Genomic DNA, 14,306 nt, shown 5'->3' on the forward strand with positions numbered 1-14,306 from the left:
GGTCAGTGTAGGGTGTAGGCGCTGGCTCAGGGTGCCCCTCACAGCGCCCGGGCCATACCCTGTTGCCGCCATCTTCACACCAGCTCCCCGCTTGCCAGGGTGGCCGGTGACTAACTCGCCACTGATCTTCTGGCTCAGTAAGGGGGTGGCAGCATGCTGCTGGGGTGAGCGAGTCTGGTAGGAGGGGCATAGACGGAGGAGCCAGCACACACACAAACTCTTAAAAGCGCCAATGGCTCCTAGTGGACCAGTCTATACCCCATGGTACGAATGTGGACCCCAGCATCCTCTAGGACATAAGAGAAAATGAAAAAAAATTCTACTTTTCTTTATGAAGTTCTTACAGAGCTATAGGGACAGAAACAAAGAAAAATGTATATAAAATGCCAGTGGTTTTGTATATTGACACGGATGTTTCACTGTGACAAATGCATAGGGGAAGCAAGGATGATTGGCGCAGTCTACTATTCATACAAAAAAAATACTTGTCCAGCAGTAGCAAAGGATGTGGCAACAGTTTAGTATATGATAAGTTGTCTTTAAAATGTGTTACAACTAGACATGACTTTTGAGAACAAAGTATTTTATCGGTAGACAGAAGTACAGGAATAATAGGGCATTTCTCTTCAACATCTTCTAGTCCATTGTACTGTAGCTTCAGTCATTGGTGGTTTATGCAAATAGCCTTTTGGTGACATAGATTGCCTCTGCATCAGTTCCACAGACTAGGTAGTCTCCCAAAACATCCAAACTGTTAACAGACAGTGTGGAACTAGGTAACAAGTTGTTAATTTCTAGATGTCCCTTTGTGGGATCATTGCTAAGCCAAGTGGTCATCAATGACTGACTAACATTCTGTCCAGCAGTGCTACGTGACAAGTGGGAGGTTCCCCTTCCTCCTGTGAAGTAGAAGAAAAAACACAAATAAGTACTTAAAAATATTGCATCCTCATTAATATGCTAAAAGTTTGGACAGATGTCGTCATGGAAGACAGGTCCCACATTGTGCTAACTAAATGGAAGTATCAGGGATTAGTTTGTATTGTTCTCAAAACATTCACACTTGCAGCCCACATTATAGGTCCTCAAATGTCTGCAAATCTTACACCCTGCAAATCCCAGAGAATCCACCACTCCAAAATTGTAACCTCAAAATTATTTTATAGGGAAAATTTCCAAAGTGAGTATACACTGCATAAGCCATCTACGTACACTAGCAACCTCGCTAAAACCGTAATACCAAAATCAAACTACTTTCCCTCAAGGTACTCCTTGTTTATACTCCCTTTCATGCATCAGTTAAGAGGTGTTTATTGAACATAGATATTAACCCTATTTCAAGTTACAGTAGGCATCCATTTCTGTCTATGGTGCGGGATTGACTTTCTATCTTCTAGAGTTTGTTAAAAGGCTTAATTGTCATCTACACTGCTCGAAAAAATAAAGGGAACACTAAAATAACACATCCTAGATCTGAATGAATGAAATATTCTTATTAAATACTTTGTTCTTTACATAGTTGAATGTGCTGACAACAAAATCACACAAAAATGATCAATGGAAATCAAATTTATTAACCCATGGAGGTCTGGAGTTGGAGTCACCCTCAAAATGAAAGTGGAAAAACACACTACATGCTGATCCAACTTTGATGTAATGTCCTTAAAACAAGTCAAAATGAGGCTCAGTAGTGTGTGTGGCCTCCACGTGCCTGTATGACCTCCCTACAACCCACGCAAGTGGCTCAGGTAGTGCAGCTCATCCAGGATGGCACATCAATGCGAGCTGTGGCAAGAATGTTTGCTGTGTCTGTCAGCGTAGTGTCCAGAGCATGATGGAGGCGCTACCAGGAGACAGGCCAGTACATCAGGAGACGTGGAGGAGGCCGTAGGAGGGCAACAACCCAGCAGCAGGACCGCTACCTCCGCCTTTGTGCAAGGAGGAACAGGAGGAGCACTGCCAGAGCCCTGCAAAATGACCTCCAGCAAGCCACAAATGTGCATGTGTCTACTCAAACGATCAGAAACAGACTCCATGAGGGTGGTATGAGGGCCCGACGCCCACAGGTGGGGGTTGTGCTTACAGCCCAACACCGTGCAAGATGTTTGGCATTTGCCAGAGAACACCAAGATTGGCAAATTCGCCACTGGCGCCCTGTGCTCTTCACAGATGAAAGCAGGTTCTCACTGAGCACGTGACAGACGTGACGCCAAGGAGAATGTTCTGCTGCCTGCAACATCCTCCAGCATGACCGGTTTGGCAGTGGGTCAGTAATGGTGTGGGGTGGCATTTCTTTGGGGGGCCACACAGCCCTCCATGTGCTCGCCAGAGGTAGCCTGACTGCCATTAGGTACTGAGATGATATCCTCAGACCCCTTGTGAGACCATATGCTGGTGCGGTTGGCCCTGGGTTCCTCCTAATGCAAGACAATGCTAGACCTCATGTGGCTGGAGTGTGTCAGCAGTTCCTACAAGACAAAGGCATTGATGCTATAGACTGGCCCGCCCATTCCCCAGACCTGAATACAATGGAGCACATCTGGGACATCATGTCTCGCTCCATCCATTGCACCACAGACTGTCCAGGAGTTGGCGGATGCTTTAGTCCAGGTCTGGGAGGAGATCCCTCAGGAGACCATCCGCCACCTCATCAGAAGCATGCCCAGGCATTGTAGGGAGGTCATACAGGCACGAGAAGGCCACAGACACTACTGAGCCTCATTTTGACTTGTTTTAAGGACATTACATCAAAGTTGGATCAGCCTGTAGTGTGTTTTTCCACTTTAATTTTGAGGGTGACTCCAAATCCAGACCTCCATGGGTTAATAAATTTGATTTCCATTGATAATTTTTGTGTGATTTTGTTGTCAGCACATTCAACTATGTAAAGAACAAAGTATTTAATAAGAATATTTCATTCATTCAGATCTAGGATGTGTTATTTTAGTGTTCCCTTTATTTTTTTGAGCAGTGTATAGCTGGTAGGTCAGTCTGTCTAAGGATTTTAATTTATTTCTATGCTATGTAGTGCCATGTGACTGTTAAAATCAAATATAAAAGCACTATCTAGAGTTTGTTTAATTTCTGGCCTATCCATCTCACTGGGAGCCCTCAGGGACTAATGGTGTTGAAACACTTGAGATATGTCCAAATATTCTCATTCCTCTTCCCTATGGAGTAAATTTACTACGGTAGGAGGTTTTTTTTTTTTTTTTTTTAGAACTGGTGATGTTGCTCATAGCAACCAATCAGATTCTATTTAACATTTATCTAGCTACTTCTAGCTATGGGCAACATCACCAGTTCTAAAAAAAAAGTCCCACCTTAGTAAATTTAGCCCTATGATCACAAGGTCAATTTTAAGAACAAATAACAAGATCCCTGGTACTACCATTGGAGGATCTGGACACTATTAGTACTACCTTCGTTAACATACATACACTTAGAACATTAATTCTGGTAGAGATGCCATCACGTCGATATCCGAATGACCCCACATATCTACAACCTGCTGTAAGACTTGTGTGTGAAGTAGCCATTCTCTAGGGAGAAGGGTCTTTCTCCTGAGATAGTAAACATCCCTTGGAATGAAACCGCTGCAAATGAACAGAACATTTTGTTCTGCTCACTGTATGATCCTACTGGTCTCGCTCATGTCCAGAGTGCAGCAAGCAATCGCTGTGACACGATCTACTGAATCTTCATGGCCATTCCTCTAATGGCCATCTGACTAGACCAGTGGTTCTCAAACTCGGTCCTCAGGACCCCACACAGTGCATGTTTTGCAGGTAACCCAGCAGGTGCACAGGTGTATTAATTACTCACTGAGACATTTTAAAAGGTCCACAGGTGGAGCTAATTATGTCACTTGTAATTCTGTCAGGAGACCTGCAAAACATGCACCGTGTGGGGTCCTGAGGACCGAGTTTGAGAACCTGTGGACTAGACCATTGAAGAAAACTTTGAACACAATTATTATAAGAATTCACAACAGCAGAGTCTGAAGACTCTGGATCCGGCGCTGGAGAATGGCAGCCCCCAGCCTGCCACTGTCACAATTGTTCAGTCGCAAATGGAGAATAAGCAACACTTGTTGAGGCTGTTTTCTTTTGGCCACAATTAAAGTGACAGGAAGGCTGACAAACTGGCTGGACAAGTGAATGTGAGACTTGTTGCATATCAAAATTAGATTATCTAAAAACAAGGGTGTTGAGTCAGTACTCCTGAACGATATCCGGATAATAGGCAACAGGTTCAAATGGTCGACACGGGTTTTTGGGGATCTTTTTCATACTTTACCATCCACGTGGACTGCAAATGGGAACAGTAACCCGAAGCATGGCGACTGAAGCAAGCCATGTGAGGGGACATGGTACACTAATTGGGGTCCCATCTGCTTAAAATGTTGTGTCAAACTTTTCATGTGTCAATGTTTTTTTAACCTGTCGACCATATGGGTCGACCTATTGATCCATATCCCCTCCTGAACATCACAGCAAGTACTCCATGTTGACAACTAATGCATTATATTCCCCCTTTCTTTTTACACTACACAACACTTATACGCCCTGTGTGAATTGGTGGGAGGCTGAACATCCAAGTGGAGAGCCTTCCTATGGGCATATTTTATGTGGTGCATCTTTCTGATAAGAGACTAGAGCGAGGGGGATATTTTTGTAACAACTATTCATCTCATATTTAATAAATATCTTGTTTCATCCCAATATCAAGTATTGATGGTAATTAAGATCACTTTTTCGTTTAACCATACCTCCCAAAATGACCCTCTCCAGGAGGGACAAAATGCTCTGCTTCTGGACTTCCCTTAATTTGTTATTGCCAACACCTGTTTTGAACAGGTTAATGGATAAGAAAGGTGTTTCAGCACAGGTGATGGCACTCGTAAGAGGAAAGTGCAGGGGCAGAACATTCTGTCCCTCCTGGAGAGGGTCATGTTGGGAGGAATGGTTTAACCTTTTTGATCATCATCCCATACTCAAAAAAAGTGTGCGACACCCAACAGAAAAGGGATTCCTTGACCATCCATCACTGAAGTCTGTAAGATTCAAAAACGTGTCTGCAATTTTCAGTCTTTGGATAAGAGAGGAAATGGAAAAAAAAATCCACACACCAGCTGGTGTCTTGGAAGCTAAACCTATAGACATTTTAGAAGGAACCTTTAATTCCACTAGTCTCCTGTGGTCTTCATTAGATTTCATAGATATTGGTGCTTTAAGACTATACCATTCTTGGTATTTCTGCTTCAAAATTTTCAACTGTAGTGGCATTGTCTCTAATCTCAACCTGCAAGGTCTAGAGCACTTTCAAGGTATTTAAAAAATGTTTATTGCACACATAGGTGTTACTAAAGCTGCATGTCAGCTGGCCATTTCCTTAACAACCTGCCATTTTTCTTCTTGTTCGTTTGACAAAAAAATGTAAAAATAAATATTTATTCTCCAGCCCCCAAACAGAACCACCCTTGTATTGCTCTCTCTCCCACCTGTTCCTTATCTGTAAGATGATCACCAGGCTCATTAATTTAAAGATGCACAAGATTGATTTGGAAAAGCACTAGGACAGTTAAGGAACAACTAATATTCTGGGCCCACCTGTTGGGCATTTAAACAAATGGGCATCTATCAGAGCCGCAGCAGACCTTTTTCTTGCAGCCTCCAGACGTGCGAGAGAAAAAAAAATAAGAATTTACTTACCGATAATTCTATTTCTCATAGTCCGTAGTGGATGCTGGGACTCCGTAAGGACCATGGGGAATAGCGGCTCCGCAGGAGACTGGGCACAAAAGTAAAAGCTTGAACTAGCTGGTGTGCACTGGCTCCTCCCCCTATGACCCTCCTCCAAGCCTCAGTTAGGATACTGTGCCCAGACGAGCGTACATAATAAGGAAGGATATTGAATCCCGGGTAAGACTCATACCAGCCACACCAATCACACCGTACAACCTGTGATCTGAACCCAGTTAACAGTATGATAAACGAAGGAGCCTCTGAAAAGATGGCTCACAACAATAATAACCCGAATTTTGTAACAATAACTATATACAAGTATTGCAGACAATCCGCACTTGGGATGGGCGCCCAGCATCCACTACGGACTATGAGAAATAGAATTATCGGTAAGTAAATTCTTATTTTCTCTAACGTCCTAAGTGGATGCTGGGACTCCGTAAGGACCATGGGGATTATACCAAAGCTCCCAAACGGGCGGGAGAGTGCGGATGACTCTGCAGCACCGAATGAGAGAACTCCAGGTCCTCCTCAGCCAGGGTATCAAATTTGTAGAATTTAGCAAACGTGTTTGCACCTGACCAAGTAGCTGCTCGGCAAAGTTGTAAAGCCGAGACCCCTCGGGCAGCCGCCCAAGATGAGCCCACCTTCCTTGTGGAATGGGCTTTTACAGATTTTGGCTGTGGCAGGCCTGCCACAGAATGTGCAAGCTGAATTGTACTACAAATCCCACGAGCAATCGTCTGCTTAGAAGCAGGAGCACCCAGCTTGTTGGGTGCATACAGGATAAACAGCGAGTCAGATTTCCTGACTCCAGCCGTCCTGGAAATATATATTGTCAGGGCCCTGACTACGTCCAGTAACTTGGAGTCCTCCAAATCCCTAGTAGCCGCAGGCACCACAATAGGCTGGTTCACGTGAAACGCTGAAACCACCTTTGGGAGATATTGAGGACGAGTCCTCAATTCTGCCCTATCCGTGTGAAAAATCAGGTAAGGGCTTTTATAAGATAAAGCCGCCAATTCTGAGACACGCCTGGCTGAAGCCAGGGCTAACAGCATTACCACCTTCCATGTGAGATATTTTAATTCCACAGTGGTGAGTGGTTCAAACCAATGTGATTTTAGGAACCCCAAAACCACATTGAGATCCCAAGGTGCCACCGGGGGCACAAAAGGAGGCTGTATATGCAGTACCCCTTTGACAAACGTCTGGACTTCAGGCACTGAAGCCAGTTCTTTTTGGAAGAAAATCGACAGGGCCGAAATTTGAACCTTAATGGACCCTAATTTTAGGCCCATAGACAGTCCTGTTTGCAGGAAATGTAGGAAGCGACCCAGTTGAAATTCCTCTGTAGGGGCCTCTTTGGCCTCACACCACGCAACATTTTTTCGCCAAATGCGGTGATAATGTTTCGCGGTTATATCCTTCCTGGCCTTTATCAGGGTAGGGATGACTTCTTCTGGAATGCCTTTTTCCTTCAGGATCCGGCGTTCAACCGCCATGCCGTCAAACGCAGCCGCGGTAAGTCTTGGAACAGACAAGGTCCCTGCTGGAGCAGGTCCTTTCTTAGAGGTAGAGGCCACGGGTCCTCCGTGAGCATCTCTTGAAGTTCCGGGTACCAAGTCCTTCTTGGCCAATCCGGAACCACGAGTATAGTTCTTACTCCTCTCCTTTTTATGATTCTCAGTACTTTTGGTATGAGAGGCAGAGGAGGGAACACATACACTGACTGGTACACCCATGGTGTTACCAGAGCGTCCACCGCTATTGCCTGAGGGTCCCTTGACCTGGCGCAATATCTGTCTAGTTTTTTGTTGAGACGGGACGCCATCATGTCCACCTTTGGTTTTTCCCAACGGTTTACCATCTCTTGGAAGACTTCTGGATGAAGTCCCCACTCCCCCGGGTGAAGGTCGTGTCTGCTGAGGAAGTCCGCTTCCCAGTTGTCCACTCCCGGAATGAACACTGCTGACAGTGCTATCACATGATTCTCCGCCCAGCGAAGAATCCTTGCAGCTTCTGCCATCGCCCTCCTGCTTCTCGTGCCGCCCTGTCTGTTTACGTGGGCGACTGACGTGATGTTGTCCGATTGGATCAATACCACCTGACCCTGAAGCAGGGGTTTTGCTTAACTTAGGGCATTGTAAATGGCCCTTAGTTCCAGAATGTTTATATGAAGAGATGTTTCCATGCTTGACCACAAGCCCTGGAAATTTTGTCCCTGTGTGACTGCTCCCCAGCCTCTCAGGCTGGCATCTGTGGTCACCAGGATCCAATCCTGAATGCCGAAACTGCGGCCCTCTAGTAGATGAGCACTCTGCAGCCACCACAGAAGAGACACCCTTGTCCTTGGCGACAGGGTTATCCGCTGATGCATCTGAAGATGCGATCCGGACCATTTGTCCAGAAGATCCCACTGAAACGTTCTTGCATGGAATCTTCCGAATGGAATCGCTTCGTAAGAAGCCACCATTTTTCCCAGGACCCTCGTGCACTGATGCACTGACACCTGGCCTGGTTTTAGGAGATTCCTGACTAGCTCGGGTAACTCCCTGGCCTTCTCCTCTGGGAGAAACACCTTTTTCTGGACTGTGTCCAGAATCATTCCTGGGAACAGGAGACGTGTCGTTGGAATCAGCTGCGATTTTGGAATATTTAGAATCCACCCGTGCTGACGTAACACTAACTGAGATAGTGCTACTCCGACTTCTAACTGTTCCCTGGACCTTGCCCTTATCAGGAGATCGTCCAAGTAAGGGATAATTAAAACGCCTTTTCTTCGAAGAAGAATCATCATTTCGGCCATTACCTTGGTAAAGACCCGAGGTGCCGTGGACACTCCAAACGGCAGCGTGTGAAACTGATAATGACAGTTTTGTACTACAAACCTGAGGTACCCTTGGTGAGAAGGGTAGATTGGGACGTGGAGATAAGCATCTTTGATGTCCAGAGACACCATATAGTCCCCTTCTTCCAGGTTTGCTATCACTGCTCTGAGTGACTCCATCTTGAATTTGAACCTCTTTATGTAAGTGTTCAAGGATTTTAGATTTAAAATTGGTCTCACCGAGCCGTCCGGCTTCGGTACCACAAACAGCGTGGAATAATACCCCTTTCCCTGTTGTAGGAGAGGTACCTTGATTATCACCTGCTGGGAATACAGCTTGTGAATGGCTTCCAAAACTGCCTCCCTGTCGGAGGGAGACTTTGGTAGAGCAGACTTCAGGAACTGGCGAGGGGGAGACGTCTCGAATTCCAGTTTGTACCCCTGTGATACTACCTGCAGAATCCAGGGGTCCACTTGCGAGTGAGCCCACTGCGCGTTGAAATTTTTGAGACGGGCCCCCACCGTGTTTGAGTCCGCTTGTAAAGCCCCAGCGTCATGCTGAAGACTTGGCAGAAGCAGAGGAGGGCTTCTGCTCCTGGGAAGAGGCTGCCTGGTGCAGTCTTTTTCCTCTTCCTCTGCCCCGGGGCAGAAATGAGTGGCCTTTTGCCCGCCTGTACTTATGGGAACGAAAGGACTGAGTTTGAAAAGACGGTGTCTTTTTCTGCTGAGAGGTGGACTTTCCGGCCGTTGCCGTGGCCACCAGGTCCGATAGACCGGCCCCAAATAACTCCTCCCCTTTAAACGGCAATACTTCCATATGTCGTTTGGAATCTGCATCCCCTGACCACTGTCGCGTCCATAACGCTCTTCTGGCAGAAATGGACATAGCACTCACTCTTGATGCCAGGGTGCAAATATCCCTCTGTGCATCACGCATATATAGTAATGCATCCTTCAAATGCTCTATAGTTAGTAATATACTGTCCCTATCCAGGGTATCAATATTTTCAGTCAGGGAATCCGACCACGCCACTCCAGCACTGCACATCCAGGCTGATGCGATTGCTGGTCGCAGTATAACACCAGTATGTGTGTATATACCCTTCAGGATATTTTCCAGCCTTCTATCCGCTGGTTCTTTGAGGGCGGCCGTATCAGGAGACGGTAACGCTACTTGTTTAGATAAACGTGTGAGCGCTTTATCTACTCTAGGGGGTGTTTCCCAACGCGCCCTAACCTCTGGCGGGAAAGGGTATAGTGCCAATAATTTATTAGAAATTAGCACTTTTTTATCGGGGGAAACCCACGCTTTATCACACACCTCATTTAATTCCTCTGACTCAGGAAAAGCTACTGGTAGTTTTTTCACTCCCCACATAATACCCTTCTTTGTGGTACTTGTAGTGTCAGAAATGTTCAATGCCTCCTTCATTGCCGTGATCATGTAACGTGTGGCCCTACTGGACATTACGTTTGTCTCCTCACCGTCGACACTGGACTCAGTATCCGTGTCTGGGTCTGTGTCGACCCACTGAGGTAACGGGCGTTTTATCGCCCCTGACGGTGTCTGAAACGCCTGGACAGGCACTAATTGATTTGTCGGCTGTCTCATGTCGTCAACAGTTTTTTGTAAAGTGCTGACATTGTCACGTAGTTCTTTAAATACAACCATCCAGTCAGGTGTCGACTCCCTAGGGGGTGACATCACTAATACAGGCAATTGCTCTGCTTCCACATCATTTTCCTCCTCATACATGTCGACACAATCGTACCGACACCCAGCACACACACAGGGAATGCTCTGATAGAGGACAGGACCCCACTAGCCCTTTGGGGAGACAGAGGGAGAGTTTGCCAGCACACACCAGAGCGCTGCTGTTTATCATTTAGCTGCCAATAGTGCCCACCCTCTCTCGTTTTTACCCTGATTCTGTAGGGACTGCAGGGGAGAGTCAGGGAGCCGTCCTTCCAGCGGAACTGTGAGGGAAAATGGCGCTTGTGTGCTGAGGAGATAGGCTCCGCCCCTTCACGACGGCCTTATCTCCCGCTTTTTTCTGGAAAACTGGCAGGGGTTAAATACATCCATATAGCCCAGGAGCTATATGTGATGTATTTCTTTTGCCATCCTAAGGTATTTCTGTTTTTATTGCGTCTCAGGGCGCTCCCCCCCAGCGCCCTGCACCCTCAGTGACCGGAGTGTGAAGTGTGCTGAGAGCAATGGCGCACAGCTGCAGTGCTGTGCGCTACCTTAGTTGAAGACAGGAACGTCTTCTGCCGCCGATTTCACCGGACCTCTTCGTTCTTCTGGCTCTGCAAGGGGGCCGGCGGCGCGGCTCCGGGACCCATCCAGGCTGAACCTGTGATCGTCCCTCTGGAGCTAATGTCCAGTAGCCTAAGAAACCCAATCCACTCTGCACGCAGGTGAGTTCGTTTCTTCTCCCCTTAGTCCCACGATGCAGTGAGCCTGTTGCCAGCAGGACTCACTGAAAATAAAAAACCTAAAATAAACTTTTACTCTAAGCAGCTCAGGAGAGCCACCTAGCAGGCACCCTTCTCGTTCGGGCACAAAAATCTAACTGAGGCTTGGAGGAGGGTCATAGGGGGAGGAGCCAGTGCACACCAGCTAGTTCAAGCTTTTACTTTTGTGCCCAGTCTCCTGCGGAGCCGCTATTCCCCATGGTCCTTACGGAGTCCCAGCATCCACTTAGGACGTTAGAGAAAAGAAATTGTGAAAAGTCCATAGTCTGGACACCGAAAGAGCCCAAACCAGAACTTCAGACAACTAAACAAGAACTTTAGATGGGTTTAGCTGTGCTTTCAGGTGCATTAAATGCTAATGGACTCCCAGACAGGAGGGCATATATGTGATCTATGCTTCTAATAGCAAATTAAAATGCACACATTACAGTTACAACTATACAAAAAAACAACAAAAAAAACAACAAAACACTTCCTGTCGGGTGTAGAGTGGATCTTGATCCAGAGAGGCACCAACAGGCTCAAGTTTTAGGCTGTCCCAGGATGCATTGTGGGGCCTCCTCTATAACCCCGCCTCCAGGCACTGTGAGCTCAGTTTCGTTAACCAGTCCAATGTAGGAGCAGGTAAGAGAGAAGGCAGATGTTAGTCACATAGAACCACATTCTCACGACAGGAGAAGGGACCAGCGGCTAATACCATACAAACCCATAGAAGCAAGGTGAGTCAGGGTGGGCGCCCTGTGGAACCCAGTGTACCTCGCAGAAAGAGTAAATTAACAATGGTAAGTCTACCATAACTCTGCTTTTCTGCAGCGGGGTACACTGTGTTCCACAGGGAAAACATCGGGTTATGTCCTAAAGCAGTTCCTCAAGGGAGGGGACGCACCTAAGCGGGTAGAAGAACCCGGCGTCCAAAAGAAGCATCCTGGGAGGTGGAAGTATCAAAAGCATAGAACCTGATGAACGTGTTCACAGACGACCACGTCGCTACCTTGCACAATTATTTGCGGACGCGCCACGGCGGGCCGCCCAAGTAGGTCCAACAGAGTAGAATGGGCTTTAATAGCAGCAGGAGCTGGGAGTCCAGCCTGCGCATAAGCTTGTGCAATCACCATTCTAATCCCTCTGGCCAAGGTTTGCTTAGTCGCAGGCCAGCCACGTTTGTGGAAACCAAATAGTACAAACAGGGTATCTGATAGAGAGGCAGTTCTCTCCACATATGTACGGAGAGCCCTCACCACATCCAAAGACCGCTCTTTGGGGGGACAAGTCAGAAGAGATAAAGGCCGGAACCATAATCTCTTGGATAAAGTGGAAAGATGACACCACTTTAGGTAAGTAACCTGCACCTGGGCGAGTTCTCCGACTTGCCCGATCACGATATAATATCAGAAAGGGTGGACAACAGGACAAAGCGCCTAAGTCAGACACCCTTCTAGCGGAGGTAATAACCAGCAGAAACAGGACCTTGGTCGTGAGCCATTTAATGTCCACTGACTCAAGAGGTTCAAATGGAGACTCTTGCAGGGCATTCCGGACAACAGACAGATCCCATGGAGCCACAGGAGGAACACAGGGAGGCTGAATACGTAACACACCCTGAGTGAATGTATGAACATCAGGTATAGACGCAATTTTTCTCGGAAACCACACCGACAAGTCAGATATGTGAACCTCGAGGGAGGCCAGACGAAGGCCCAAGTCCAGGCTTTGTTGCAGGAAAGCCAGGATTCTAGATGTATAGAATCGGTATGCATCATAGTTCTTAACAGCACATCAGGTGAAGTAAGAATTCCAGACCCTGTAATAGATCCGGGCGGATGCCGGTTTGCGGGCTTTCAGCATAGTTTGGATGACTGCCTCAAAGAATCCTTTGGCCCTCAGGAGTGATGCTTCAAGAGCCACGCCATCAAAGCCAGTCTGGCCAGAAACAAGGGCCCTGTATGAGGAGGTCTGGTCGTTGAAGTAGAAGGGGCGCTCTGTCAATAGACCCTGCAGGTCTGGGCCACGCCGGAGCGACTAGAAGTAGTATACCTCCTTCTAGCTTGAACTTCAGCAGGACCCTGGGCAGAAGTGACACTGAAGGGAACACGTAAGGCAGCCGAAAGTTCCATAGAATGGCTAGTGCATCCACGAACGCTGCTTATGGATCCCTGGTCCTTGATCCGAAGACCGGAACTTTGTGATTGTGTCAAGACGCCATCAGGTCCACATCTGGTAGGCCCCATGTGTCCACGAGGGGTTTAAAGACTTTTGGCTGAAGACTCCACTCTCCGGCATGCACATCCTGACCACTGTGGAAATCTGCTTCACAGATTAGGACAACCGGAATGAACACTGCCGATATTGCTGGCAGATGGCGTTCCGCCCAACAAAGGATTTTTGACACTTCCCTCATGGCCATGCGACTTCGAGTGCCGCCTTGATGATTAATGTATGCCACCGTGGTGGCATTGTCTGACCTTACTTGAACAGGCCTGTTCTGGATTAGAGGTAGGGCAAGAGTTAATGCACTGAACACCACCCACAACTCCAAAATGTTTATTGGAAGGAGCAATTCTTCCAGAGTCCAGCGACCCTGGAATGAATGTTGCTCCAACACCGCACCCCATCCCCGCAGACTGGCATCTGTTGTCAACAGGAACCAGCCGGGGATCCAGAAGTAACGTCCCCTGGTCAGTTGCTGGTCCTGGAGCCACCAGGTCAGCGATAGATGAACCTCCGGAGTCAAAGTGATCATGTGAGACCTGATCCGATGAGGTAGACCGTCCCACTTGGAGAGGATTAACCTCTGTAGAAGGCGGGAATTAAATTGAACGTAGTCCACCATGTTGAATGTCGACACCATTAGGCCAAGTGTATCGACACACTGTTGCAGGAAAGGAAGTATCTTATCCTGTCCTGAAGCTTCAGGACTTTCTCTGGAGACAGGAACAGACGTTGACTGTGTGTGTCCAGGAGTGCTCCCCTATGCACCATGCTCTGAGCTGGGACCAGTGAGGATTTCTTCCAAATGATAAACCACCTGTGGGCTTGTAGGAAGGTTAATGTCAGTTGTAGATGACTGAGGAGGACATCGTGGGAGTTTGCCAGGATCAGCAAGTCGCCCAGATACGGTAGGATCCAGACTCCCTGGCGACGGAGATGTTGTCATTACAGCCATAACCTTGGTGAAAATCCGAGGTGCCGTAGCCACTCCAAATGGCAGAGCCTGGAACTGAAAGTGTAAATTGGCAATAGCAAACCGCAGA

General features: G+C 47.3%; 1 protein-coding gene across 1 annotated transcript in view; it reads right to left on the reverse strand.

The window, feature by feature from the left end:
- Positions 1-501: 501 nt before the first annotated feature.
- The window catches only part of NUP43 (nucleoporin 43), a 235,492-nt gene continuing 221,687 nt past the window's right edge, over positions 502-14,306 (reverse strand). Inside the window, exon 8 of the mRNA XM_063917518.1 lies at positions 502-899. Within this exon, the coding sequence (XP_063773588.1) occupies positions 673-899 (227 nt within the window). The 3' untranslated portion in view covers positions 502-672. The remainder of the gene's footprint in view (positions 900-14,306) is intronic.

Source organism: Pseudophryne corroboree, chromosome 4, assembly GCF_028390025.1.
Source record: "Pseudophryne corroboree isolate aPseCor3 chromosome 4, aPseCor3.hap2, whole genome shotgun sequence".
Classification (NCBI taxonomy): Eukaryota; Metazoa; Chordata; class Amphibia; order Anura; family Myobatrachidae; genus Pseudophryne; species Pseudophryne corroboree.